The sequence below is a fragment of the Rhinolophus sinicus genome, linkage group LG06 (genome assembly GCF_036562045.2).
Source record: "Rhinolophus sinicus isolate RSC01 linkage group LG06, ASM3656204v1, whole genome shotgun sequence".
Classification (NCBI taxonomy): domain Eukaryota; kingdom Metazoa; phylum Chordata; class Mammalia; order Chiroptera; family Rhinolophidae; genus Rhinolophus; species Rhinolophus sinicus.
In genome coordinates, this window is record NC_133756.1 from 166,516,794 (window position 1) to 166,543,160 (window position 26,367).

At 59.7% G+C, this 26,367-nt stretch overlaps 4 protein-coding genes across 11 annotated transcripts; 1 reads left to right on the plus strand and 3 right to left on the minus strand.

The window, feature by feature from the left end:
• Window positions 1-281: 281 nt before the first annotated feature.
• On the minus strand, window positions 282-5,720 carry RIC8A (RIC8 guanine nucleotide exchange factor A). The gene is made up of 10 exons (XM_019719469.2): window positions 5,491-5,720; window positions 5,160-5,207; window positions 4,483-5,073; window positions 3,984-4,075; window positions 3,275-3,425; window positions 2,200-2,295; window positions 1,967-2,111; window positions 1,736-1,880; window positions 1,229-1,348; window positions 282-996 (listed from the first exon to the last, which is right to left on the minus strand). Exons 1-10 carry the CDS (start codon window positions 5,572-5,574, stop codon window positions 876-878), a joined length of 1,593 nt encoding a protein of 530 aa, XP_019575028.1. The 5' UTR covers window positions 5,575-5,720; the 3' UTR covers window positions 282-875.
• Window positions 5,721-7,429: 1,709 nt separating this feature from the next.
• BET1L (Bet1 golgi vesicular membrane trafficking protein like) lies at window positions 7,430-11,642 on the plus strand. 2 transcript variants are annotated; one of them, XM_074337051.1, is made up of 4 exons: window positions 7,430-7,785; window positions 8,916-9,007; window positions 9,266-9,322; window positions 9,454-11,642. In XM_074337051.1, exons 1-4 carry the CDS (start codon window positions 7,647-7,649, stop codon window positions 9,619-9,621), a joined length of 456 nt encoding a protein of 151 aa, XP_074193152.1. In that variant the 5' UTR covers window positions 7,430-7,646; the 3' UTR covers window positions 9,622-11,642. The 2 variants fall into 2 exon arrangements, with proteins under 2 accessions (XP_074193152.1, XP_019575037.1); XM_019719478.2 differs by having other exon boundaries at window positions 7,458-7,665; window positions 9,454-9,726.
• A 1,051-nt stretch (window positions 11,643-12,693) lies between these two features.
• On the minus strand, window positions 12,694-15,213 carry CIMAP1A (ciliary microtubule associated protein 1A). Of its 2 annotated transcripts, XM_019719467.2 has the most exons (6): window positions 15,105-15,213; window positions 14,712-14,912; window positions 14,238-14,339; window positions 13,990-14,111; window positions 13,220-13,360; window positions 12,694-12,921 (listed from the first exon to the last, which is right to left on the minus strand). In XM_019719467.2, exons 1-6 carry the CDS (start codon window positions 15,211-15,213, stop codon window positions 12,832-12,834), a joined length of 765 nt encoding a protein of 254 aa, XP_019575026.1. In that variant the 3' UTR covers window positions 12,694-12,831. The 2 variants fall into 2 exon arrangements, with proteins under 2 accessions (XP_019575026.1, XP_019575027.1); XM_019719468.2 differs by lacking the exon at window positions 13,220-13,360.
• Window positions 15,214-16,563: 1,350 nt separating this feature from the next.
• SCGB1C1 (secretoglobin family 1C member 1) lies at window positions 16,564-26,349 on the minus strand. 6 transcript variants are annotated; one of them, XR_012497703.1, is made up of 6 exons: window positions 26,209-26,349; window positions 22,561-25,441; window positions 21,140-21,305; window positions 18,724-18,812; window positions 17,778-17,889; window positions 17,100-17,233 (listed from the first exon to the last, which is right to left on the minus strand). XR_012497703.1 is itself a non-coding variant. In XM_019719465.2 (4 exons), the coding sequence occupies exons 1-4, from the start codon at window positions 18,865-18,867 to the stop codon at window positions 16,684-16,686; spliced, it is 489 nt and encodes a 162-aa protein (XP_019575024.1). In that variant the 5' UTR covers window positions 18,868-20,581; the 3' UTR covers window positions 16,564-16,683. The 6 variants fall into 6 exon arrangements, 1 of the variants encoding a protein (XP_019575024.1); XR_012497702.1 differs by having other exon boundaries at window positions 22,561-26,344; XR_012497704.1 differs by having other exon boundaries at window positions 24,787-26,335.
• Window positions 26,350-26,367: the final 18 nt, after the last annotated feature.

Genomic DNA, 26,367 nt, shown 5'->3' on the forward strand with positions numbered 1-26,367 from the left:
GCCTCCAGCCCCTCACAGAGGGTCAGGTCCTGTCCACTCTCCTCCCATGACGTTCACATTAACTTCCCCGAGAAACTCAGAGGCTCCAGGCCCTTCCAGCAGGTTTTTGCCTGCGTCCTTGTCCCCACTGCAGTATTGCGGCAGCACCCGGGCTGGCCCCCCGCCCTGCGAGCACGCCTCCCTCCTGCGTGGGGCCCTGGGCTGGAGCTCAGCACGAGCAGATTGAGAATAGGGCGAGTGGCGACCTGGCAAGCGGTCAATTCTGTGAAGAACGAAACCAGTTCCCACTTCCTCATGTGCTTTACTTGGTACCTTGCACACATTCACACACACTGCTGCCCGAAGCTGCCACAGGACAGTGTCTCCGTGCCGCCTTGTGGGATGTGATAAATACAGGGCTACGGTCGCACGGACGCCTTTTCACCCGTCACATCAGGTGAGGACTCCGGCCCTGAGCTCTGTGGGGGCAGCACACAACTTGTGTTTCTGACAGCAGCATGGGAAGTCCCAGCAGCTTCTACCCCAGGAAGTGCAGCGCTTGCCCGAACGGCTGGCTCTTGGCCAGCGTGACAACCATGCATGTGTGGGCCTGTGCCTGTGTGCACACATGCTCACGAGTCCCACTAAGGCTTGCCCTCAGGCGGCAGCTCACATCAAAGAAACTACTTCATTTGTGGGACTTGAGGCCGAGTTCCCAGAGTGATAGCAGGAAAGACTCTCGCAGTCCCCGAGACAAGAAATTGGACTAGAGAGAATCATGAACAAAATTTTGGGACAAAGAGAAAGGATCTCCAAGCTGGAGGGGACTGTGGCGCCCAGGTCACGGCACCATGGACAGCACCGGTGCTGAAGGGGCAGCAGAAGAGTGACTATCCTCAGTCGGGGTCCGAGTCGGGGTCCGAGCAGACCTGCCCCTGTAGGCTCTCGCACACAGCGTCCTGCAGGGATGTAAGCTGTCCCCGGGGACTCATGCCCATGGGCTGGATGACTCTGTGCCTGCAGGGAAAGGTGTGCTGGGGCAGGAGTCCTGCTCACCCTGGCTGCTCCCGTTCCCTGGGGAAGCCTGGGTGGGAACTTGTCCATCAGGCCTGAAGCCTAACTGCTACCTCGGAGCTATGAGACATGACACCGTCTCTTCTCTGGGCCTCAGCTTCCATCTGTAAAATGGACCCAACACTGCCCTCCACCCCGACTGTGGCCTGGGCGTTCCTCTAGGCTCAGCACGCACCTGGAAAGCTTGTCAAGCATGTTCACCAGCCTCATGGCCTCGTGCTCCTTCTGCTCGTCCGTCATGCCCGCCATGGGGTTGGGCGGCTTCTCTTCCACCCTCCCGGTCACCGGGTTTATGCTGCTTCCCGGGAAGGGCATGGGGAACACATTAGTGGCTCTCTAGGACAGCAGGGGTTGCCTGAGGTAGGTGCAAGCCCACATCTCCTGCTTGTGCCCAGACCGGCCAGAAACTCATTCTCCTGAGAGAGAGTAGGGAGGCGACGGGGAAGAAACCCCATCCCGGAGCAGCAATTAATCAGCTCCTGACACCCAGGCCACCCAGTCCCCCAGCTGGCACGGCCCCTTTGGCCTGTTCTCCAGGAAACATCGTGTGTCAGGACCCACGTCACTTGGGAACAGTGCCAGACTCCCGAAGGCCTCACCCCTAGTCACACTGCCCCCCCTCCCCGGGTCCAGGTGGCCGTGAGCAGGGGGACTGAGGGGAACCCGAGGGTGGGGCACACACCTGGCTTTGGCTTCCTTGTACTCGTCTGTGTCCGTGTCCTCGTCCTCCGAGTACTGGCCTGGAGGCCGGCCCCCTGCCATGAGGCCCCGGGCAGCCAGGAGGCCGGCGGCGTTTCCGTAGCCCGTGTACTTGACGAAGCGGGGCACTGAGGGTGTGGTGGTGATCAGTGTGCAAACAAGCTGGGGGTGGGGGGCGGGGGACAGCGCTTGGCCGGGCAGGCCCCACACTCACCGCTCTCGGAGCAGAGGACGAACAGGAACTCTGCCGCCACCCTCTTCACGTCAGTGTCCAGGTGCGTCATGAGGCGCACCAGCTTGTTCCGCAGCAGCTCGCCCACCTCCGGCCGCGTCCTCACGTCCCTCAGTGGGGGCAGCACCTGGGGACGCAGCCGCCCTCAGCCTGGGCCAGGGCAGCCAGGACGTACCCACCAGGGCGACCAGGGCCCAGCGCGGCCGCTGCCATACCTGGGCCTTCAGGAACTTGCGGGCGGGGCGGTGCAGGCGGGCACACTCGGTCAGCACGCTCAGCACGGGGGCCACGCGCTCCTTCAGCCTGTGCGTCTGCAGAGGGGCCTTGGTCAACGGGCTATGCCCCTGGCGGGCTGGCGGGCAGCTGTGCGCTGCTCCACCACGTGACGTGGGCCCTCCCAACAGGAGGCAGTCGGGACAAGGCCCCGCTGCTCACAGGCAGCTTGGGGGCCGACAGCGGGCAGTGAGTGCCCGCTGAGCCTCCAGGGACTGGGCTGGAACCCAACCCAGACGGCCACCTCTGTGCTGTGATGGGACAAACGACTGCGCTGAGCCTAACTTCCTCATTCGTCAACCAGCACTGTGGGGAAACAGCGTTTCAAACGGAGCACTCAAGTGGCCCTCAGAAAGTGGTGGCTGAAGACATGAGAACAAAATCGCTCTCTGTGGCTGTCGTGGACAGAGACCAGGGAGCTCCCGGCCTCCCCTGGTTACCTCCCTGGATCCCAGCACCAGCAGCGGTAGTGCTAGGAACGGATGGTCATGGCTAGTGTGTCCACTGCCGGGCACACTGCCCAGCCCACCATGCACGTGAGTGTGGGTTCCCGAGGGTCTGTACTGTGCAGCGTGCACATCTGCGAGCTCCCAGAGGGCTGCTGAGAGCCCCTGCAGGCCACTATGCTCAAATGCAAGCACCTGTGGGTCACAGGACAGCTGACGCCGATCCCTGAGGAATTCCTGTGCAGTGACACTAAGAATCTGGGGTCCCAAGCATGGTCTGGGGGGCTTCTCAGGACCACTCAGGAGGGAGCCCCCCACAGATCTGAGAAATAAGTACTCTGGTCGACTGAAGACGCTTCACGGGAAGCTGCACAGTGAACCTCCCGGCATGTGTGCTTCTCAGGGCAAAGGGCCTAGCTTCCTGCCCGGTTGGACCCGTGAGGCCGGGGGCCCAAACCACGGCACTGAGCCCATCTCCATTCACCAGTGTGGACTTCACAAAAGCTGTGGTTACAGCTGCTTGGGAAGCCAGAGCCAATAGGCAGCCCCCACAGCAGGTCCCCCTGCCCACCTGGTGCAGACGCTTCTCCAGGAAGCTGAGGAGGACACGGATCACATCCATGTTCACGCCCAGGAACTCCAGGGATCCTTCCTGCGGTTCCAGGGTGAGGAGGACGTCCAGACACTGGAGGGGCAAGTTCCCCAAGAGGTTCACTGTGTGGCTGGGGACAGACGGGGGCAGGGGGCCTGCTAAATCCAGTCCCCTAGCACAGGCACAACCCTTGGTGTACCCTGCCGGGCTCCACACAACATGAACCTAAGGAGCAGCACCAGGGGCCAAGGCTGAAGGAGGCACTGATCTCGGGCACTCCTGCCCAGTGGGGTAGGGCCCCAAGAAGGGAAGCACTCATTGCAGATGCCCCACCTGCCACCCCCTGTCTGCGCTAAAACATCATAGGCAATCTCTGGGAAACCAGGGTCTGCCTATGCACAGGGCACCCAAAATGGCGGTGAGGAACCACGTCACCCTATAGATACAATGCCACCCACTGCCACTACCCAAGGTCCAGTGGCACTTTCCTGTCCACACTCACGGTTCTTATCCTAGTACATATTGCAAGTGACGGGCTCTCTAGAAACACACTGATGTCTAGTCCCACTCAGATGGAAGATTCTGCAGGGTGGTGACCGGTCCACGGGCTGGGCTGGGAACCCCATCTACACTACCTTCTACACTGGTGAGCACACTTCCCTCCCGTGATGACAGGCCCCACGCTCACCCATGGAACTCCTCCGTGCGGTCTCCAGCAGCAGCCACCATCACACAGTGCCGCAGGAGGGTCCCCAGGTGTCGGTAAAGGGCAGCATCTTCCTGACAAAGAGAAAGGTTCCTGTGACAGAGAGCCACAGCTGTCCCACTGCTGCCAGCTGGCGTGGTGTCTGCCCCACTCCAGGACCACGTGTAGTGATGTGCATCTCGTTGAGTGGACGCCCCCGCCACCCAGGAAGAGCAATACATCCCCTTGGGAGTGCATCCCACTGTGTCCCAGCCCCACGTGCACTCTGGTGGCAGGAGTCACCTGTACCCTCTCACCACAGCCCTCCTGCCAGGCTGTAGGAGCCCTGCCCTCCACGTCCTTCAGAAACCCTCCTCGAGGCCCCAGAACTGGTGTCTCCTTGCCTCCTCCCTCCTCCCTCTGTCAGACACCCGTTGACAAGGCAGGATGAATGACTCCCCAGCACCGTTACGCGAGGACCAACCACATCAGGTCAACTCACCTGGTCCACCTCCCTCTTAACGGAGTCAAACGTGATGTTGAAAAGCACCTTGAGGATCTCCATGGCCCGCTCTGTCTCCTGGGGAGGAAGGGGCTCCGGGGCGCTGTCTTTGGGGGTCACCCCCAGCGTCAGCTCCAGCGCATTTGTCAGTAGACGCACACCCCGCAGCTCCTGAAACAGCTGCTGGCGAACGTCAGCACGCAGCGCCGTCAACAGGAAGAGGAGGCGCAAGTCAAAGAACTGGACGTCGTGCGGGACGCCGCTCTCCCCGTGCAGCCCCACGCGCTCCGCCAGGCTCACCACCAGGCGGGCCTCTGCTGCCAAAACCTGTGCCACCGGGCTACTGAGCACCAGGTTGCACAGACACTTGAGGGCCTCGAGGACAATGTCCATGTTCAGGGCCTCAGGGGCTGACCCCGCGGAGCTGGAGATGCCAGCATAGCAGGCCAGGGCCTGCAGGCTCTGGCGGCTGGTGAAGGGGTCCAGGCAGCTGCGGTCCCTGGACAGGATGCGGATGCTCTGCAGCCAAGTGACGCGGCGGGAGAGTGGCAAGCCCTGCTCCAGGCCCAAAACCAGCAGCTCCGCCAGTCTCTGTGGGTAGAGGGAAGAGTGGCTGCACCAGGCGTCTCGGCCAGGGACCGCCCGTCCCTGCTCCTTCACCCTCGGTCAGCACCCACCTTCCTGTCCTCCTGTTGGGCATCATCAAACGTGAAGCTCTGGGAATTCTGCAGAAAGACCCAAAGACTCAGGGCGCACAGGTGCACAGGGGCAGGGCCCGGGTTCCCCGGAGGGGGCCCCGAGGCCGCAGGCACCACTCCGCAAAGGAGCCCCACCCCTACACACCGGCTCCCCAGGCGCGCACCCCGCCCCTCCCCCAGCAACTCCTCGCCACTCGGCGCCGCTCCCCTCCGCGCTCCCTCCCACACTCACGCACCCTCTGCCGGCCACGCGCGTGCCCCACCCTGCCCCCCGCCTCCTCGCACGTCCCACGTCCACGGCTCCGCTCACCTCCCGGTTGTACGTGCGCAGGGCCTCCATAATTACGTTCTCCTTCCCCGTCTCCACGGCATCCGCAACCGCACCGGGATCCATGGCGCCCCCGGCACGCGGCGCCGGGAAGGAGGGAGGGGCCACGCTCCGCGGTTCCGGACCGGACTCCGACCGCCTCACCCAGACTCGATGCGTGGGGGTCGCCGGGACGGGCGTGCGCGGCGCCGCGGGGCGGAGCGGAGCTCGCGCGGGGGATGCTGGGACAGGCGTGCGCGGCGCCGCGGGGCGGGTCCGGGGCTGCGTGCACCTGACGGTGGTGGGACTTGGAGCTTGCAGGCTTTGCCTCCGGGACAGCACGGGCTTCAAGCTCCGTCTCGGTGGTCTTTGGAATTTGGGGCCTAGTGACTACTCCCGCTTCTTGGGCCGGAATTCCCGGCAGGAGAGGACCGCAGTCCCCAAACCCCCACCACACGCACAACAACGCCCCTGTGGAGCCCTAGCACGAATGCGATGTCGGGGGAAAGCCGAGGTGAAAAGGCCTTTGCAGCCCTGTGACCCGTTGGTTTGTTAAGTGTTTGAGTGCCTACTGCATGCGAGGCGCTGGGATGTGGGTAAACAGGACCCACACGTCCCTGTCTTCGTGGAGCTTACGTTCCAAAAGTCAAGGACAGCCAAGAAAAGAACGGACAAACGAGACGACTTTAGGCAGTCGCGGTGCTGTGGTTTAAAAAAGAAAGGGGTCTGGTTGTAACCGAGCAGTTTGCGCACCCTGCGCTGCCGGTAGCCAATTACACTGACACTGGGGTGCAGTGAAGGAAGCGTTTATTGTAGACCGCTGTGCAATGGAGAACCAGCAGCTTACGCCGGAAGAACCCGAACTCCCCGTCCGCTTATTGGCAACTGGTTTTAGAGGGTGAAATACCGGGTAGGAGGTCTTCAATACGTTATCAGTTCCGGGGTATCTTATGATTGGTTGGAGCTGGAGTTACAAAGACATTTTAGGAGTTCCGGTCATCAGTTCTCTGGCGCCAGGTAGTCTGAGGTTTATGTGACTGTTGAAGGTTTTGTAAAAACTCCACGTATGCGTCAATATGTTAGCTGTGAATCCACAGGGCGAATTGGTGCCCCAAGAGCCTGATTTATATCTGAGAAAGTGGATTTAGATGAATGTAAAAAAAAAAAGGGACTTGGGTCTGACTTCTTACAAAGAAGAAACAGCGGGGGTCGGGGGGTTTGCTGAGAAGGGATCTGTCTGGGCTGCGGGGTTGCGCTGCAGAGGGCTCTGCAGTGGCATTTTTTCTGACACCGGACGATAAGAAGTGAGCCAGGAAAGGACGTGGAGGAAGGTGGTTCAAGGCAGAAGGAGCAGCCACTTGAAAGGTGGAGAATGGCCGTGGGGGGGGAGAAAGGATTGTGGGGAGGTCAGGATGAAGGCAGAGCCTGATCACGTGCGGCGCGGCGCGACTTCCCAAGTGTGTAATCGGGACACACTGCCTGGCCTGTACTGTTTCCTCTTTTGAAAAGCACAGGTGATAAAAATTCCCATTTCAATGGTTTGTCAGGACTAATGACAGCAAATGATTTATTCAGTGGGTGACTCCTGCATCAAGTCTTTGTTGGGCATCCAGGTTGCGCCAGGCCCTTTGTCAGCAACGCCCGCGTGCAAAAGCGGGAAGCTCCTACCGGCCACACGTCCCCGCCACTTCCACCCCACCCCTCACTCGCTTCACCGTCTTTTCTGAGCGCTTCACCCCTGCGTCTCCTGCGGAGCTCGCTCGTTGCGGGCACCGATCTCCGCCGCGTCCCTCCAGCATTAACTGGGGCCGGGACTTCGCAACGAACCTGCGACTTAACCGCATAGCAGCGGGCGGGGTCGGCTCCCGTCCGGACTTCGCCGACCCTCTCTCGCCTGGGTAAGGGCCATTTGGGACCCGATGCAGCCTTTGGCGAGAGTGACAAGTGTATGTCAACACCCTAGCATGGAACACACTGACCGGCCCGTCCGCAAGGCAGGCCACTTCTGCTCCCACCGCACGGCCCCGCGGCCCGGACCTCAGCCGGAAGCGGCGGGCCCGAGCGCAAGGGGCGGGGCCGGAAGCCCTTTCCCGTGACTGCCACGTCGCAGGAGCCTGTGGCGGATGCGTTGACGGAGCCCGGGGCCGGAGCCGCGCACGATGGCGGACTGGGCTCGGGGTGAGCGCGGGAGAGTGGAGCCGGTGGCGGCGGGCCCGGCCGTCATGGACGCCGCTGCCAGCAAGAGCCCGGCCGGCTGGGTAGTTTCGGCGGGGAGACCCTGCTTGCGGGCGGAGCCAGGTCCGGGCCGACCAGGCTTCAGCCGGCGCCGCCCCGCCGCCCCTTGAGGGGTCGCTGGGGCCCTGCGGGTGTTCCCGCCCATCCTCACCGCGCAGCTGCGGGGTCCCGAAGGCCACGGTCCCCACCCGTCACACGGTCCGGAGGCCAGCCCCCATGAGTGGAGGCTGCGTGGCGGGAGGGCGTAAGCAGGCGCCGTGGTGACGGGCCCTGGACGCTCCGTCGGCCCGCAGGGAACCCCATCAGCTTGATGCTGGCGCCGGCTTTGCTGAGCTGTTTGGTCATTAGGAGCTAGTGAACGCGAAGTGGCTGGTGGGACGTGACACCCTTTCCTTAGGCGTCTACACGTCAGTGATTCCTAGGGCTGCTCCCCCATTAGAGGGATCCCGTGGAGGCTTCCGTCCCACGGCAAGTTGACACTCTTAAGCGTGGTGCCGGTTGCTTCCGCACCTGATGTGACGGTAATTGCGAATCCTCTGGCCCAGCCCTAGTCACTGGCAGGTCTCAGGAGGCACCACACTCCGCGTCTGCCATACCACGCCCTGTGTGGGTCGCAGCCGTGATCAAATGTCATCCCTGCCCTTGGGGTCTGTTTTGGGCAGCATTGCTCAGATGTCGGCTCTCTGGTTACTTGTCACCGCACCAGGACACAGTTCACAGGTGTCCCCTGCAGGGACCTTCCTGCTGCCCCCTGGGTGCCTCTCATATCTGTCCTACATCCACACCAGTTTACTGTTTATCTCGTAAAACAGGTCCCATGTACACCATTGGTGACATCCGTGGATGGATGGTACGGATTGTGTCACGGTACCCCAAAGTGCCAGTTTTACTGAATTGTTTGTGGTTGTACACTTTGGGAGTACCTGCCGGTCCCGGCCTGGACATGTGCTCAGGCCATGCGCTCACACAACAGGTGGTCACACACAGTCATGCAGCCTGTCTTGTGTGCGATGTCCTTGCACCAGACCCTGGGTTACAACTGGGCCTGCTCAACAAACTGGTGGACCCTGTTCCCCCAGACGTGACACTTGGCCAGATGGGATCATAGTGGGAGCCCTGAGGTCACGAAGGGCCAATGTACAGGGTCAAGGGCTCATGGGTGGATGTACCCCTCAGCCTCTCTCTCCTTTCAGCTCAGAGCTCCGGCGCTGTGGAGGAGATTCTAGACCGGGAGAACAAGAGGATAGCCGACAGCCTGGCCTCCAAAGTCACCAGGCTCAAATCGGTCAGTAGTGGCCTCTTCCTCCTCCACCTGGCACTCGAGTGGGATCAGAGGGAGGGTAGAGTCCTGAAAGGGTTAAATGTGCTTCCCGTCCTTCTGTCCCATCCATGGCAGCGGTCACCTGTGTGAGGACCAGGTGACACCTGGACCTGACTTCTTGGGATGGCAGGGTTGTTGGCAGTGTCTGCTAGTCTTGTCGAGGGTCAGGTGCTGTCCCGTATGTCTGCCCTGGCCTCACCCTGCCCCTTCTGTCCTGACCAGCTGGCCCTGGACATTGATAGAGATGCTGAGGACCAGAACCGGTACCTGGATGGCATGGTAAGGGTCTGCGACGTGTATGAATGTCGTGGGCAGCTCTGCCCTGTTCTGCCTGCTCTAGCCCCCACCCCACGCCCACAGCAGGTCATGGAGGCAGCGCCTGTGTGACCAAGCTGGGATTCCTCCCGCAGGACTCGGATTTCATGAGCGTGACAGGCCTGCTCACAGGCAGCGTGAAGCGCTTTTCCACAATGGCGCGGTCTGGGCGAGACAATCGAAAGCTGCTGTGCGGCATGGCCTTGGGCCTGGTCGTGCTGTTCTTCATCCTTTCGTACCTGCTGTCCAGGGCAAGGACGTGAGCCAGTGGGCGCTGGTTTCTGCGGGTGCCCAGGCAACCAAGGTCTTCCCCACCTGGTGTCCTGGGCTCCAGAGGACCTGCCTACAAAATACTCCTTTGAAATGATGACCGTGGCTTAGGTATCTTCTTCCTGTGTGGCCGGGAGCCCACGGCTGCCTCTGACTCAGCTGTGTTGCCTGGTCCCATGTGTGCAAGGGTCCAGGTGTGAGAGGCACTGGCAGAACCGTGCCTGAACAGAACAGCTGGACGTCCTGGACACAGCCGCTTGGGGCCAGCAGCCCTTTACAGGCCCTTGGCCTTGATGTCTCAAGGCTCCTCTGTCCGGTCATCCTTGTCTGGTAAGGCCACGTCTGGTGTCCGAGGTGCCTGGACCTGACACAGGAAGCGGGTGTCTGTGGGTCTGTACTCAGTGCCATCTCCTCCAACCAAGAGTCTTCAGCCCAGGGGTGGCAGTTACTCCTGGCTCGGGCAGCCGAGCACGGGCACACCGCCAGGCCTCTGCCTGAAGCCAGACCTTCGGGGAAGGACGGGTGTGGACGAAGGAGCGGCTGCAGTCATGGCTGGAGGCACTGGACCCGCATCCTTCTGGATGTCACGGCCGTGTATCCGTGAGCCGAAACTCACGCTGTGTCAGGATTTAGGACCTCTCCAGCACCAAAGATGTAGTTCCAGGCGAGAAGGGCTGCAGAAACGGGCCCATCTGGCACTTCAGTCAGGCAGGGGCAGGGAGGGAGCTGCCCTGCACGGACCCTCCTCATGGGACCCAGAGGTCACTTTTTCAGGGTCACTGGTCAGTTTCCTCCCACAGCGAGTGTCCCCTCGCTGTGCAGGAGCTCTGACCCACTCCCTCGTCCCCAGCTCCTGCACATGCCCACCCTGCTCCCCTTTCCCTTACTGCCCACATGGCCAGCCCCCAGCTCACACAAAGCAAACCACAGGCCCAGCCAGGCCAGTCGCTTCTCACCCCACAGTGAGAACCCAGCACTCTTGACATGAAAACGTGTTAGAAAAGGGGTCCCCGTCAGCTCTGCCCTTGTCCCTGTCTTCTGCCTTCCCAGTCACGCCCCTTCCTGAGGACGACTGGCTCACTGTCCACCCACCCGCACCATCGCCCTACATGTGGCCACAGCCTGGTGCCTGTCAGCTCCTGCCACCCCCCCGTCTGGCTCTGGCCTCCGCCCTGGACACTGCTGCTCCCTGTTCCTGCTCTGCAGGCCCGACCCATTCTCACATGGTTGCCGTCGTGCCCTGGCCCTCAGCCCCCGGGGAAGGAGGGCCCCCTTGTTAACTCCTGAGGGCTCTGTCCTATCTGTCCCCACCCGTCCAGCGTGGTTCTTGTCACCGAGGTTGGCTTAGATGCCGCTGTGTCTGGGGCATGGCTGCCCCTGCCACGGTGCAGCCCCCAAGGTCCTGCCTCGTTTCCCAGTGGCCCTGCGCACCCCAGCTTTGGCTTTTTCCTCTGCTCGTCTCGTGTCAACCCTCATCACGGGGACTTGTTCACTGTTTACCAAGCTGGAAGCTGCTGCCCATGTGTACAGCTGGTCACCGCAGGCAGTCACACGCCTGACCCCCTCCCGGGCTCACCTCGTGTCCTGACAGCAGGGTGCTCTGGCCGCACTGCCCACTGGCCCTGCTGGTGCAGACTGACCTTCGGAAGTGGTTTCTGCCACCTCTCTGAGACGTCCACATCCGTCTCCACAACTCTGCAGCCATTTGGCGGCCTGGGTGTCAGTTCCTTTCTAACTTTTTCTCACTCTCATGGTGTTAGGATGAATTCCATGAGGGGGGCGTGGCGACTGATGCCGCATGTCAGCTGGTTCCCACAGGCCATCACCCTCCCACTCAAGCCCTGTACACTTGGCACCTAGGCCTGTGGATCAGTACGGTTGGTAACACTGACCCATGAGACCAGTAAAACAGAAAAGGACCTGGGGCCAGCCTGTCAAGTGAGGACAGACTGCCAGGCTCTACCCCATAAAGCAAGATTGGAATAAACAGCTTCGCCAGGAAGCAAACACGAAATCTTTGATGTTCTTGTTCCCGTGGGGGCTTCAGGGAGCTTTGGAGTCCCGGTCCACGGACTGGCTGTGGGCACTTATGGGCTAGACACTGCTTGCTCCGCTGTCTGGTCTTCCCGGTCCCGGCACCCCTTCTGTGGGCAGTCCCAGGCTCACCTTTCTCTGCCCAGGCTTCTGTAACTCCGGTGGGGACACCAGAAGCATCTCCTCAGGGATTAAACAGATCGAATGTGAGCTGCTGACTCAGTAGCACTGCTGGCAATCCCATGGGCCACAGACATGGCCACCCACGCTGAGCGACCTCTCCCCAACGCTGAGCTGAAACCAGACTACATGTCAAGGCCTGACCTTGGAGTTCGGGGCAGCATCTAGAAAGGCCCCTCAGGCCCAGCTCAGACACCACCTCTGGTGCCCATGTCCTCCTTTGTAATCTGGGATGTAGAACAGCTCACCTTAAAACCTAGTCGTTTAAAGTGGCAATAGTGATTTATGTCTCTCTTGGTTGGTTGGAACCTGAGCTAAGCACGGCAGGAACAGCTGTTCCTGCTCTATGATGTCAAGGCCTCATCTTGGGCCACAGGGCTGGGCTGCCATCACCTGAAGGTGAATGCCACTGTGAGCCAAGGGCCTGGATGCTGCGGGTGTGGCTGCTGCTGTGACGGTGAACAAGGTTGGGGGTGTCCTGGAGAGGCTGTCTCCTTTGTGTGTTGTATACCCTGGCCTCAGAAGTCATGACGCATCGATTTGGGGTGGCCACAGGCCCTAGCCCAGATTAAAGGGGAGTGACACAGACCCCCACCTCTCGGTAGGGGGAGTCAGTCACACGGAGAGAGTGCGTGGCAGGGACAGGAGCAGGTGTGGTCGTCTTTGGAGTCTGCTCCCAGACTTAGAGGGCAGGAGGGCGTCTTCTCAGGCCACTGGCCCTGGAAGCCAGGATGGGACCCAATGGCTGCACTGCAGCCTGTGGGGGCCTCTCGAAAAGCTTGATGCTCCCCCCCAGGACAAACCCATTTCTAATGGAATCATGATTTATTAAGTATGTGGGCAAGGAAACAAGATTAGCAAATGGGAAAGGAGCATAGAAAAAATAACTTCACAATTCTCCAAACGAGCATGCTCTGCCCTGCGGGGCCAGGCTGGCCCAGCCCACAGCCCAGGAAAGGATCAGGGTGATGGTCGGGTTGGGACCAGGGCTATTCCACGTCTACGACCAAGGGTGTCATATAGTCGGAATGTTTGATGCCAAAGGTGACGATGGGGGCGCAGGGCTTGGTCATTGTCACCTAGGAGAGGAGAGGCCGTGAGAAGAGTGGGCAGCCTGGCCCCACCCAGGCTCTGCCCTCACTGCCTGCAGTTGCTGATGGTGGTTTTACTGTCCCTCCTGAACCCCCAGCCATGACCAGCATGAAGGCCACACTGCCAGGTTGAACACAGAGCCTGGCACGTGGTGAGGGCTCAGGAGCATTAACTGTCACTGGTGTGTGGGCACGCAGAGCCTGCCAGGGGGGAAACAGGGCCAGGCACTGTGAGCCTTGCAGGCGGCAGCCCCGCCCACCCCTCTGGGCCCAGCTTTTCCCAGACCTTCTCAGGGCTGTGGGCTCCTGGTCCTGGCTTGAGGGTCTTGTCCCCCGGGGGCTCCACTCGGCCTGCGATGGTATACTGTGGAGCCTTGAACTTGGTCACTTGCATGTCGGTCTGACGGTAGGCTGCGGGACCTGGGGTCTGGGAGGCAAGAGAGGCTCAGACAGGCTCTGCCGGCAGGCCGTGTGACCAGAGGGCAAAGGGCCAGCGTTGGACAGTGGGTTTCAGGTCCTGAGTCACTGCATCTGTGTGTCGGGTCCCTTCTGTCTCCAAACAGTCACCGTGGGGCTGACCCCAGCGCAGTGGGGCCCCCTACCTCAACCTTACTGTGGCAGTGCCACCCCAGCATGTGCCAGCCCTGGGCTCATCCCTTCTGTGTGTGACAGAGACCCCTTCCAGCAGGGACACTGCCAGGGGCCCGAGGGCCGTGGGCTGTGCTGGACGGTGGGTCAGCTGTGCTCTTCAAGCTCCCGGGCACACGCCCACCTCAGCCTCAGCACTGGCTCTGTCTGCGGCCGGAGCCCTGCCCCCAGAAACCGCACAGCTCACTTTTCTCCTCCTCGTCTTCTGCAAGCACCCATGTAACTGCTACTTGCCCTCCCCTGCTCAAGTCTGCTGGGCACTGGAGCGTGATCCGGGCACATGGCACGTGGCAGGCACCCAGAGGCCCGCATGCTGCGGGGCTTCAGGAGGGTGGAGTCAGGCTGCGGTTCTGGGGGGAGGGCCAGGTGGCCGTGGGGGGTAGCTGTGCCCTGGCTGGGCGCCCTTGCCTTGTGCAGGTCGTCACTGAAGTGGCCCAGCTTGCTGCGGCCCTTGATGGAGAAGGAAGGCTGGGACACTTTGCCCACCGTGTGTGGCCCCAGCACCACCGGGAGCATGTAGGCGGCGGGGCCTGCGGGAAGGAGGGCACTGAGTCTCCGCTTCCAGGAGACCGGCTGTCAGGCTGCCCCAGCTCCGTCCGCCCCCCGCCCCCCTAACCCTGACCCATTGGCTGCGGGCTGTTGGGGTTCCTGTGGACCTGGGGTGCTGTCCACTCGGAAGGCCTTGGTCCGTGCAGAAATGGAGTGGCTGGGTGCTGAGTCAAATACGTGCCTGACAGATTTCTCTGGAAAGTATTCTCCTGGGGGAAGGAGGAGAGGGGGTGCTGGGAGAGCCAGGACCATCCCTGCAGGTGCCCGGCCCAGCTCAAGGGGCTCAAAGAGGACCCCCCAACATTGTAGGTGTGGGGCCTCTGGGCCCCAACACGGACAGTGACGGATTGGTCGGAGTGCCCAGGGTGGAAGTGCTGACCTAGGCCTGGGGCAGGGACTGGGGCCGAGTGTGACCCAGGTCCCAGCTGGGTTGAGATGGCTCAGAGTCTGTCCTGGGTCAGCAGCTCATCTTTCTCACGAGGATGAGGACGAGGACATGTCGCTCACTCCTACCCTTGGTCATGGACATGAAGTGGCCACCAGCAGGGTGGCTTGGCGGAGGCTGGGCCACTGTCACTCACCGGGGCCAGGGGTTAGTGTGGTCTTGGTGCTGTAGCGCCCCAGGATGGAGAAGGCGGGGCCGAGGTCCTTGCCGGTTCTCAGTATTTTGGGGTTCACACTGTAGCGAGGCCCCGGGGAGCAGTTCTCTGCTAAGAGCATGGGGGCCCCTCGGAAGCTGTAGGCAGGAGCTCGCAGCTTGGTGGGTGTGTGCTTCACAAAGCCTGTAGGGAGGGGCCTCTGAGCAGCCTCGAGCCAGACCCCCAACCTTCTCCCCACCCTATTGACCCCAGAAGGAGACAGGGATGAGCCCCAGGACCATTCATCCAGCCCTAGGCCCAGCCCAGGCCGCCCCACCCAATACCTGGCTCCTGTCCCCCCCCACCCAGCCCCTTCCTGGGCTCACAGGCACTGACCTGTGGTAGGTGGAATCAGGTACTTGGGTCCAGGGCTGCTGTAGAGAGCCATGATGGGCCCCCGGGGGCGATGGGGCCTCCAGGTGCCCACCCATATCTCCTCTGCCATGACCAGGTCTGTCCAGGGACAAGGGGGTGACCCAGTGCTGGGAGGCTCCAGCCCTTCACCCCCATCCCTGCTTTTCCCCCCACTGATGGGCAAACTGCCAGCCACAGCCTGCTCAGTGGGTCTCAAGCTGAGACCGAGACTTAAGAGAAGCTTCTGCTTAAACTCGTGAGTTTGCCTCGCGCTCACCTACCCAAGGACAAGGGGCATCTGACCCATGAGCTATGTCCTCGGGCCCTTACTGACCAGCGCTCACTGGCCCAAGGGGCTCTAGAGGGCCAGGTTCCTCCCACCCACAGGATCCTGGGCATGGCCAGCTGGGCAAGGAGCAGTGAGTAAAGGGACCCCGTGGAGGAGCCCTTACCTCTTCGGTCCAGGAACGGTGCTCAAAGCAACCTGTGGACCGAGCCTCCTCAGAAGTGCTGTCGCATCGTCCTCGGTTCCCAAAAAAGGAGCATGGAGAGGACAGCGTCTCCCTCTCCTGCCTCTCCCACTGGGGGTTTTGAGAATTGGGGAGGGGTCCTGGCCCCTGAGCTCTAGAATGTGGCTCTGTGGGATGGTGGGTTCTAGATCCCCGTCTGTGTGATGGAGACAATGGCCTCTACCAGAGGGACGCCACCCTCGCCAGGCATGGTTCTGGTCCCAGGACTTAACGTGCTCATTGCAGTGGGGATAGAGAGGCATGGAGGGCATCAGAAGGGACACCGAGGCCCAGAGCCAGGTGGCCACGGAGCAAAGGCTGTGAGGGCCAGAACGGAACCTACTCAGCCTGGCCCCGGTGGGGACCCCTGAGCCTGGGGACAGGAGCAGGAATGTTCTGCGGGTTAGGTGTCCTGGGATCCAGGGTGCGGGTGGGTGGGCAGGTTGGGAGTGGGAGCTGCTGCTTCCTGTAGGACCTTCCGAGACCCTGCTCTGTCCTGTGCACCATGGGTGGGCCAGTCCTGACTCAGTCCTTGTTTCTCGACTCCGCCAGGGTCCCTTTGGGGTCGGGCTGGGCTGTCTTCCTGGCAGACTCTCCCTTGGGTGAGGTTGGGGACACTGCTGTCAGCCCCCGGCCCCGTGCCATGTGTATTTTGTGTGTATGTACCATCGGGGAATGGGGCGCCCCACCGCCGGTCACCCAGCTGGGCCACTTCCTGTTGCAGGCGCTTCTGCCTCCCTGCCTCCCACCTCAGGCTGTGGACTTTCCCCATCTGTCCTGCTCTGCCCAGCTGCCTGCTCAGGCGTCAGAAAGATTTCCCAAGGGGGTATGCCCGCTGAATCAGGTGCGAATCTGTGCTTTATGCGTGTGACCTTGTGCTTGTGTGTGTAGTCGAGATGGGGAGAGACGAGCCAGACCCTGAGATGCAGGAGGCTTTATTAAGTGAAGGGCTTGCGGATCAATTCATACGTGGGCAGTGGCCAGGGGATGACATAGCCATGGCAGCTTGTGTAGCTGGTCCTGCGGCTGCTGGTAGCCACGTCTGGGGTCCACTAGGCACCATCCTCACTACCAAGCACTTGCACCTGGAAAGCAGACACGGGTGGGACAGGGGCTGGGGTCCCACCCGGTGATCCCTGCAGAGTCACAGCTCCATCAGGTAACAGTCCCAGCGTAGCCTCTGGGGGATGGTGGGCCCTGGGGAAGCAGTGTGTACACCTGTGTTTGTGTGTGCGTGTGCACTTGTGTGCGTGAGCACGCATGCATGTATGTGGACGGGTCTGAGGGCTGCTCTGCAGGCAGTGAGGCCTGGTGTGCACATCTGCTGTCTGAGGGAGGTTGGGGTGTCTGTGGGAGCAGGGCTGCCGCCCTCAGGGAGGAGGTGCCCCGCCGGCCACCGTACCAGCAGCTTGACCATCTCTGCCTTGTGCATGGGCTGCAGGCCGTCTATGCAGGACTTGAGCTCGGCCAGAGCTTCCTTGGCGCCTGCGTTGACGTTGTACTTGCCCAGGGGGCCCTCATAGAGCTCCTCTGTGGACCCCACAAGCAGCGTTTGTAGGAAGTCCATGAAAATCTCATTGTTGTCCTCTCCTGTGGCCAGACCTGTACCGTGGGGGCAAGACGTCACCAGGAAGGGGGTATGTACTCCTACCCCAGCCCCAGACCTCCCCAGGTCTCCAACTTAGTGGTCTCTAGACTTTCCCCATCAATGCCCAGCTCACCCGCCCCAAGTAACCCCATCGTTATAGCACCTCCGCTGCCCCAGGTGCCTCCACGGTTACCCCGCCTCAGCTGCCCACCGACCCCTCCCATCGCCCTTAACCTCAGCTGCCTTTCTTTGCTCCAGCTTCCCTGGCATCACGGGGAAGGAAAGTCAAGTCCCTGCCCAGGGAATTTCCCCTCCATGTGAGGTTGGCTGGCCTGGGGTTGGGTCAGGCTGGGCTAGAGACACTGGGCTTGGTGGTGACGCTGGGGCTAGGGTGGGTACCGGAGTGAGCCGGGGCCGACTTGTTTGCTCACATCCGTGTTCTGTGAGTGAGGAGGGTTGGGTGCCTGGGAAGGTGGCACCAGCCACAGAGAGTGGCACACAGGTCCTTGCCGACCCCCCAGGCAGAAGGTCTGGAAGCGCATGGGGGCTCAGACTCACCGCAGGTGCAGAGCAAGGCGAGGGCTGCCAGCAGCAAGGCACTGCTCCCCGTCATGACCAGGTTCCTTGTGAGCTGCCTCCACCTGCCGGCTTTATGCCTCCTGGGCAGCACCTGGAGGGGCAGGCCCACCTGCCCATCAGGACCTGGCCAGTGAGAGCACAGGCAGGTCTGCCGAGGGTGTGTCCTTATCTCAACCCCCCCGCCCAGCAGGTATCGAGGTGCTGGGGGTGCTGTGTGAGGGGCAGTTGGCCAACAGCTCTTGGGTGAGTGGACTAGGTGAGGACCACGTGAGCCTGGTCAGTAAGAAGGGCAGGGGGCTGCGGTGCTGAGGGCCTCTGTCCACGCTGGGCTGTGGTTGCGAGCGGCGGGCTCTGGGGCCAGCATCCAGCTCGGAGCCCAGGGACTCAGGCTGCAGGGCTCCGCTGGGGCAGGTGTGGCAGCGGGTGTGGGGTGAGGGGTTTCCTTCGGCCTGTGGATCTGGCTGCTGGGAGACGGGCCCAGGGCTGCCAGAGGTCTCAAGTGGCAGCAGTGTCCCTGGGATAGAAGGTGGGCCTGAGAGGGCCTGAGGGGTGGATCAGGGCCATCCCTGAGGCCTGGCAGGGTCACCATGTCACTTCAGGAAGTGAAGAGGGGCCACAGCCTGAGACCTACCTTCCTTTTGTGGCCAGCACAGCCAGGCAAGGGTAGGGTCTGGGGGAGACCGACTGTCACAGCCCTGTTCTAATGGAGCAAGGGGACATCTGAGCCCTCAAACAGACATTCCTGAGTCTGGAGTTCTGGCCTTGCCTCCTGTCCACTGCTGCCATCTGGTGGCTGCTGGCAGCCTAGGGAACTGGGACGTCCTGCTCACCCTTGGGGACCCAGGAGCTCAGCCGTCCCGTCATTCAGCACTGACGTGCACCTCCCCCACACAAGTCGCCATGTCCCTTGTCACCCTGCCCTCACCTTGCTCCACCTGGTCCTGAGTCTGTCACAGACCCCAGACCCTTGGCCTGTGCCTTCCTGAACACAGAGCTTGTCACCCACGCTGGCACCTGTGTATAACAAGGAAACAAGGAAGCTAACATGAAATGGAACCAAAGATGACATCACCTCCTTCCACACAAGACTCCAAGAAAAAAAGAATGTGATGAGGTCATTGTGACAAAACAATGTGGCTGCACGGGCGGGACCACAGGGCCAGTCTGAGCCTATTTGGCAAAGTCCCTGGGGCTCCCGCTCTGACGGCCCCTCAGCTCCTCTGACTCCGCGGCTCTGTCCTCAATGGCTGCTGCTCTGTCCCCAGTAGCCCACAGCGACCAGACATCTGTCATTCCTCCCCTACAGAGGATGCCTACCCTCAGGGCCGGATCCAGTGGAAAACGTGAGCCCAGCCCTCGCTGCCCACCTTGACTTTGGAACACTGGCGACACAGGGCTGGACTGGGCGCCCCTTTGCTGCACTGGGCTTGTGGGTTCCCTTCTCCTCAAACCCCGGCTCCCGAGGCACATGCATTGGATGCTGCTCCTGCAGCCATCCTGGCCTGTCAGCTGCAGAAGCCCACGTCCTGTCACAGCGCCTGTCACAGCGCCTGTCACAGTGCCTGAGGATCTGAGCGCCAACGTGCTCACCACTGCAGCTGCCATTCTTGGTGACATCATGTCGCCCTCGGCCCCTGCCCCCCACCTCTGGGTCAGCCACAGTCAAGGCTAAGCCACACAACAGCTGACAGGCGCACTCCCTGTAACCCCCGATTTCAGGGGCCCCTGCCTCCGGTCACGTCCTCTGTCTCAGCTCACTGCCTCTGGTGCGGGTCCAGCAGCTACTCGGGTGCGTGGCCGACCCCACCATCCTCACCAGCTTCCTGACTGCCTGGCCTGGATTCACCATGACAACCACTGCCCAGCTCACACTCGCAGCCTCTGCCCTCCTGCCGTCACCGGACACTAGATGTCCCCACCTCTTCCTCACCACCTGCCAGCTCGGTGGGATGTACCAACCTCATCTTGGGCAGGTCCTTATGCTGCCATGACTCTAGATGCCCATGGCAACTTGTCACCCTGCCCTCCTGTCTTACCTCTGGGCCTCGGCTCCCAGCTCCCTGAGAAACTAGTTTTCAGAAGAAATACACACACGCCCATCACCAAAGCTACCAGCCACCTGTTTCCAGGCACATACTTGGTGTTCCCTCGTGTGGTGAGGCAGGACCCTTCATGCATCCCAACAGCAGCCCTCCTGTCACTCGTCCCACAGAGGCCTTTGTCGCCTCTTTCTGCAACATTGGGCTTTATCTCCACTGCCTTGTTCTTAGGAGCACCTACTCCTGCTGCACAGCACCCATCTTCAAGCAAATGCAGCCCAAGCGCCGTCCCCCCATGGTGCTGGGCCCTCAAGGAGGCCCCCGGCCCCCTCAGGTCAGGTGTGGCTGCTGGGGGCCACAGTGAACCCCGTATCCCTCAGCTTTCTAGGATGCATGTTCTTTTGATGGAAAACTACGGTCCAAACGTTCTATGGAAACCCGCACATTTTGTGGATCTGCAGGGTGTTTGGTTGTAATTCTCACAGCCATGCACATCACGAGATCACATTTGCTAACTTGTGGGATTCACTAGCGCAATCGGCACTCTTCCTCTCGTTTGGAACATTTGTTGGTGCCCACAGCCTTCTGCGCCCAAAGGGAAAGCCGGGTGTGGTTCTTGCAGGGACATATGAGGAAGGTATCACACTGTCTGGTCATGTTGTCAGTGAGCTGGCACCAAAGTGGCTTCTTTTGTAAGAGTTCATGCTGTGTCAACATTCTTTGCAGGACCCTCCTCCCTGCCCCACAACCGTTCTTGGCAAAGACTGAAACTCAAGGAACCTGGGCCAATGGGTAACAGCCAGAGCGGGCACTCCTTCCTGGATTTGCCGGTGGAAGTGGGGTTTCCCAAAACGACACCTTGCAGGTGAACCCCTGCTCTAGCCCGGGGAGCTCGGCCTGCCCTTGGCCCTGCCCACCCAGAGGACAGGGGGTCCGTGCCCTCTGCCCGAGACTCACTGAGCAACTCTGTCCACCTTGTATGCAGCATCTATGTACGTTCGCCCTGCAGGGACGGCTGCACTCAGGAGGCGTTCCTTCCCTGAGATCTGTGCTTCCTGCTAGAAGGCACTGGCCAGGCCCTGTGGGGCAGTTCAGCGTGAACAGAGGCAGGGACCCGGCTGACTGCTGAGTGCCCTAAGCATATGTTCATTGTTGGGAGTCTGAACACTGACCACAGGGGCCGGTCTGTGCTATGTAAATGCAGGAATCCGCTGACCCTGGGGGCAGAACCGCACCCACATGTCCTGTGGGGCACAGCTCTGGCCTCCTGCCCACCTGGTTACCCAGCCCCTCCAGCCTGACCTGCACCAGCGCTGTGAAGCACTGCTTGTCCGAGGGGGGGCTCCCCCGGCTTCCGGGATACTCCCAGTCAAGGTCGAGGCCATCAAAGTTGTGTTTACGCAGAAATGCGGTGGCTGAGTTGACAAAGGTCTGACGGTTGTTGGCTGTGGCCACCATGTCTGTGAACCTGCGGGGTGACGAAGGGCAGCATGGGCCTGCCTTGCAGTGGACAGTGTCTCTCCTGGGAGGCCAGTGAGAAACTACTCAGAATATCGGTGCTCGGGTGTCCAGGCCAGAAGGACGCTTGGGGGGGAGAGGGCCTGGCTAAGGAAAGGGGACACTCTAGAAGTGTGTCCATCTCCCAAACATTGAGTGGCCAGGAGCCGAGAATCAGCGCAGGCTGTCACCCAGCACTGGAGCTTAAGGAAGTAGAGGACTCTGCTTCTAAGAGGAAGAGAAAGAGGAAGAGGAGGAGTAGGAAGAAGGAAGAGAAGGAAGAGGAGGAGGAGGAGGAGGAGGAGGGGGAGGAGGAGGAGGAGGAGGGGGAGGAGGAGGAGGAAGAGGAGGAGGAGGAGGAAGGCAGCAGGTGAGTCGGGGGCGGCTCTTCTGGTTCCCTGGTGGGTTAACCTGGTCCCTTTCTTCTAACTCCCATCTGTGGAGGGCTCTGCACTCTGGCTATTTCTGGGCAGAGCTCTTGGAAATCCCCAAGCTGCCCCAGGAACCAGCCCCACACCCCCTTCCTCCGTGTCCCTCTAAGAAGTCCCTGGATTTCTTGGGGTTCTTGAGGTTGTTATAGATTGCTTCCATTTTAATGTATTTTAAATTAGTTTTTAAATGAATAGCAGCAATTCTTAAGTGGGGTCCTTATGCCTGGGAACCCCGGAACTAAGAACCCCTCGTATATAAGCAGTATTTGAGGAAGGCGATTCATAAATTTCATCAGGTTCTCAACAGGGCTCGTAAGCCAGAAAAGTTTTAGAAATACTGGTTTAGAGTTTTTAGAACCATACATTCTGGATTTTCTAGGAAAAACCTAGGTCCAAATAACCCATTCTATTATCTCCACAAATCATCAAAAATGTCCTAGAAATGTCAGTATTTTGACTTTCAAGCTTAATCCGCAGACTGCTTTTGACACGCAGAAGTGGAAGGAAAATTCTCAGACAAGATATCCTTCCGGAGCTCAAAAGTGTACACACTGGACGTTGCCTGGGATTAGGTGGGGCCCTCCCTCCACCCATTCCATGGAGGAAGAGCCTGGGCCTGGAAAGAGGCCAGAGTCTCTGTGCTGCCCTCAGACCAGGTGCTCCTGGCACGACGGGGGCTGCGCCCAGCCCTCCCCTGAGGAACCCAGAAGGAAGGCCGGCCCCAGAATGCAGGCCCCTCTCCCGCTCCCCCTCAGCCTGGCCTGATCCCCTGGCCAGGCGCTCTGGTCAGCTCACTTCTGAGTGCCGAAGTTCCAGCCTCCGATGGCCAGCAGTGTCTTCAGCTTGGGATTCCTGGAAAAGGCAAGAGGAAGGTCAGAATTTACCCAGCCAGCCCCGGGGCTCACCTCACTCACTGGGAGAGCGGGCTGGGGACACCCTGGCGGGGTGCGGGTGGGTGGGGTTGTGAAGCCCCTATGCCCAGAGCCTGCGCTGGGTCAGCTCTAGATTGGGAAGGAACTGGCACAGCCTGCCTTAGAGGACATCCGCTGGCTGAGGGGAGTGCAAACCGAGTTCAGGAAGCGAGAGATTTGGGCAGATCCTCAGGGAGGTCTTGCCGCGTGGTGAGGGCCGTCCAGCTGACGGATGGTGGATTTCAGGGGGAAGGGCACTCATTCCCGGCAGAGGGAAACCATTTCGTATTCCAGATCCCACTGAGACCTAAAGTGGGCTCCTTCCCGAGTGCCTGTGACCCTTACCTCTCCCATATACGCACTGGAAAGCCCAGAGAGAGAGGTGATGAAACTTGCTCAAAGCCACACAGCAGGTGTTGGGGTGGCTACATCAGAACCCCACAGACTGGGTGGCTTATAAGCAACAAGATTTATTTCTCACAGTTCTGGGGGGTGGGAAGTCCAAGATCAAGGTGTATCTGGTGAAGTCAGCTTCCTCACTGTCCCCCCACCCCATTCCCGTTTCCACTGTCACGTCACATGGCAGGAAGGGCGATGGAGCTTTCACAGATCTTTTATAAAAGCACTGATTTCATTCCTTCGAGGTCTCCATCCTCATGATCCAGTCCCAACAGCCCCACTTCCTAATACATCACAGTGGGCGTTAGTTTCCACCATATGAATTTGGGGGGGACACAGACATCCAGTCCGTAGCAGGGAGGAGCTGCTTCCAAGCTTGTTGGCGTGGTTGCCGGCAGGATTGGACTCCTCAGGTGTCATTAGACTGAGGACCTCAGTTCCACCAGAGCTGTGGGCAGTAGGCTCCCCGTGTCCCCTGGCCACACGGGCCTTTCCATGGGGCAGGTCATTACAGGAGCAGTGTCCCTCCTAAAGGTAGAGGACTGGACAGAAACCAGGTTCCCCTGGGAGAGTCTGAGGCCCTGACCTGTCAGGTCCAAACCCACGCTGAAACTTGCCTCTTGCAAGTATTAATTTATGTCTACCATGTAAAAAAATATTCGTTTATTATACCTCAGTGTGGCCAGTCCCTTGTCATCACAAAAGTCCTGGCTGACACAACAGAATCAATGAACCCTGAGACTCCGTCTGCACGGTGTCCTCACTGGGCGGGGGGATGGCTAGGGGACATGAGGACACTGGGTGCTGCACAGCTCTGTCCCGGGAGAGGGAACCCCAGAACAGTGAGAGGAGAACCAGCAGAGGCGGACTCCCAGGTGGCTATTTGACCTGTTTGTGTTACCTCATGTTAGGGTCCATTTTGCTAATGTGTATTTTTACTAGGAAATCACCCACTGAATACAATAGGTTCATTTTATTTCAGTTTAAGTTTCTCCTCTCTTTCTATAATTGTTACAATCAACAAACAAATGTTGATGCATTATTATTCACTAAAGTCTGTATTTTATTCAGGTTTCCGCACTCAGGCTCGGTCTCAGTGCTGGCACGTCTATCTGTTAAAGCTGACACCAGACAGCTTAATGCTGACAGTTGGGGTACCTGGTGAGTGAATTGGGGTGTTATGATAGGAAATGAGACCAGGAGAACATGAGGCCTGATAAAGTCTCAACACTGTGCTGATGATACAGACTTTACTCTCTAGCCCAAGTAAAGCTGTTGGTAGTTGTAGGCACAGGAAGTAACAGAATTAGATCCCTAACTTAGAAACATCAAGCTGGTCACAGTGTGGAGGTTGCACTGGACGAGAGAGGGACAGTAGCAGGGAGACCAGTGAGAAGATCTGTGAGAGGCGCTCTGGCCTGAGCTGAGACAAGGGCCTTGAATTTGGAGATGAGCGGGGTTGTGAAGACCAGGGAGGGGCTGTGGCGAGCGCTGCCCTGAGGATGAAGCCGGCACAGATGCCAGGGTCAGCACTCAGGTCTGTGGCTGTGTGGACACCAACAGGAGAGCTCATTCTGCCACCAGGAGACTATCCGCTAAACTCTTGATCCTTCCAGCCCTTGGAGGTAGAGAAAGGACTGGGAAGGGAAGAGGGAGGGGAGTGAGGGCCCATCACCTGTGGGGCAGGACTGACCTGCCTCACCTCACTGACCTCACAGCCACCTGAGAGGGAGCGGTTATCCCAGGTGAGGAGGCTGACTTTCCATGTCTTTGCCTGAAGTCACACAGCTAGTACTTGGAGGAGACGGAAGTCAGCTCTGCGCCTGTCTGAGGCTCAGGCAACCCCCCCCCCCCAATAAGGAAAGTGTCACCCCAGACTCCATTCTGAGCAGCCAGGAAGCTCTTGTCAGTTGTGACCTCAGAGGAAGGGAACATGGGGAGAAGCAGACCGGTGCTCGGGCCTGAGGAGGAAGAGATTTTCAAAGGCCAGAGCACAGGACTCCCCCATCACATAGCTGACGGGGAGTCGTTGTCATAGGATCTGGTGCGGCTTGTGCTCCTGTGAAGGGCCAGGCCACCACCTCACTCCCCACTGCCTGCCCTGGTCCCACCACACAACCTGCTTGGGTGAGTGCAAGGCAAGCTGGACCATTAGGTCATGTGCAGATTTTCTTCAAATGGAATGACCAAGATTCCACCCAACGTTGCCAGGACTGTTTGGATCACTGTTTGTCCAGGATCCTGTGTGGAAGCTCTAAGGGCCCATGTTGGGCAATTTCAGCCTCGGTTCTGGGCTCAGAACTGTGTTAGAATCAGTCTTCATTTTAACCATCTGTGAAATGGAGATAGTAATCGTCTTGCCGCATCTGGAAAATCGGAGCAGTGGGTGAGAGGAGGCCTGTGAAGGGCCTGGAACTGGATTTATTTCTCAACGAGCTTATTCCCAGGGGCCTGGAGTCTCACAGTGAACAAGGAAAGTTATTCTCTGCTGCCATCTCATGTGCATCTTGGCAATAACACCTGAGTGGAGGTCAGGATAAGCTCTTTTTTCCAAAGGCTTCTGAGCCAAGGTGTCAGACCCAGGGCTGTGCCCCAGGTGCAGTCATCTGTGCCCTGGAAGCTGCCTGCTGGAATGTGGAGTCCCTGAGTTGAAAGCCGGCACAGGGCTTGGCATACCTGAATTGTACCTGCCTACCTGTCTCTTACCTATGCTGCCTTAGGCCACCCGCCCCTCTTGGCTCCTGAGCATCCCCAGGGCCGCTTTTGAATTAACAGTGCGCCTAGGCAGCCTCTGTAAGTCACCACATCTGGGAGCAGTGGGGTGCAAACCAAAGGTTTATTTTGCTTGTAAAAGAGGCAGCCCAGGAGGGCCAGACCAAAAGTAACCCAGGTCTGAGAGCTGAAAGGTTGGGTATGGAAAGACCACAGGGAGGCCAAACGAGTTCCGGGCTCGTGCTGCCTGCACTGCTCAGCCATTAGACCTACTAGGAGCTGGGTCATAGAATAAGCGTTTATGATCAGAGCTCCGGTGGTCTGAGAAGGCAGCCGGTTAACACCTCCAAAAACTGCCGTAACATTCTCAGACCAGCCTGGCATATTTAAGGGGAAATCTGTGCGTTCTTCCAGAGGCCACCTGATGGTTCCAGGGGTCTGCATGGAGCCTTCCTTCTGGCGATGTTGTTCTCCAATGTGGTCAATCATGAGCAGTGATGACAGGAACCTGGAAGGAATGTTAGGCCATAAAGACTGTGATCAGTAAGTACAGGAACACAAGTTTTAGGGTAATTATGTA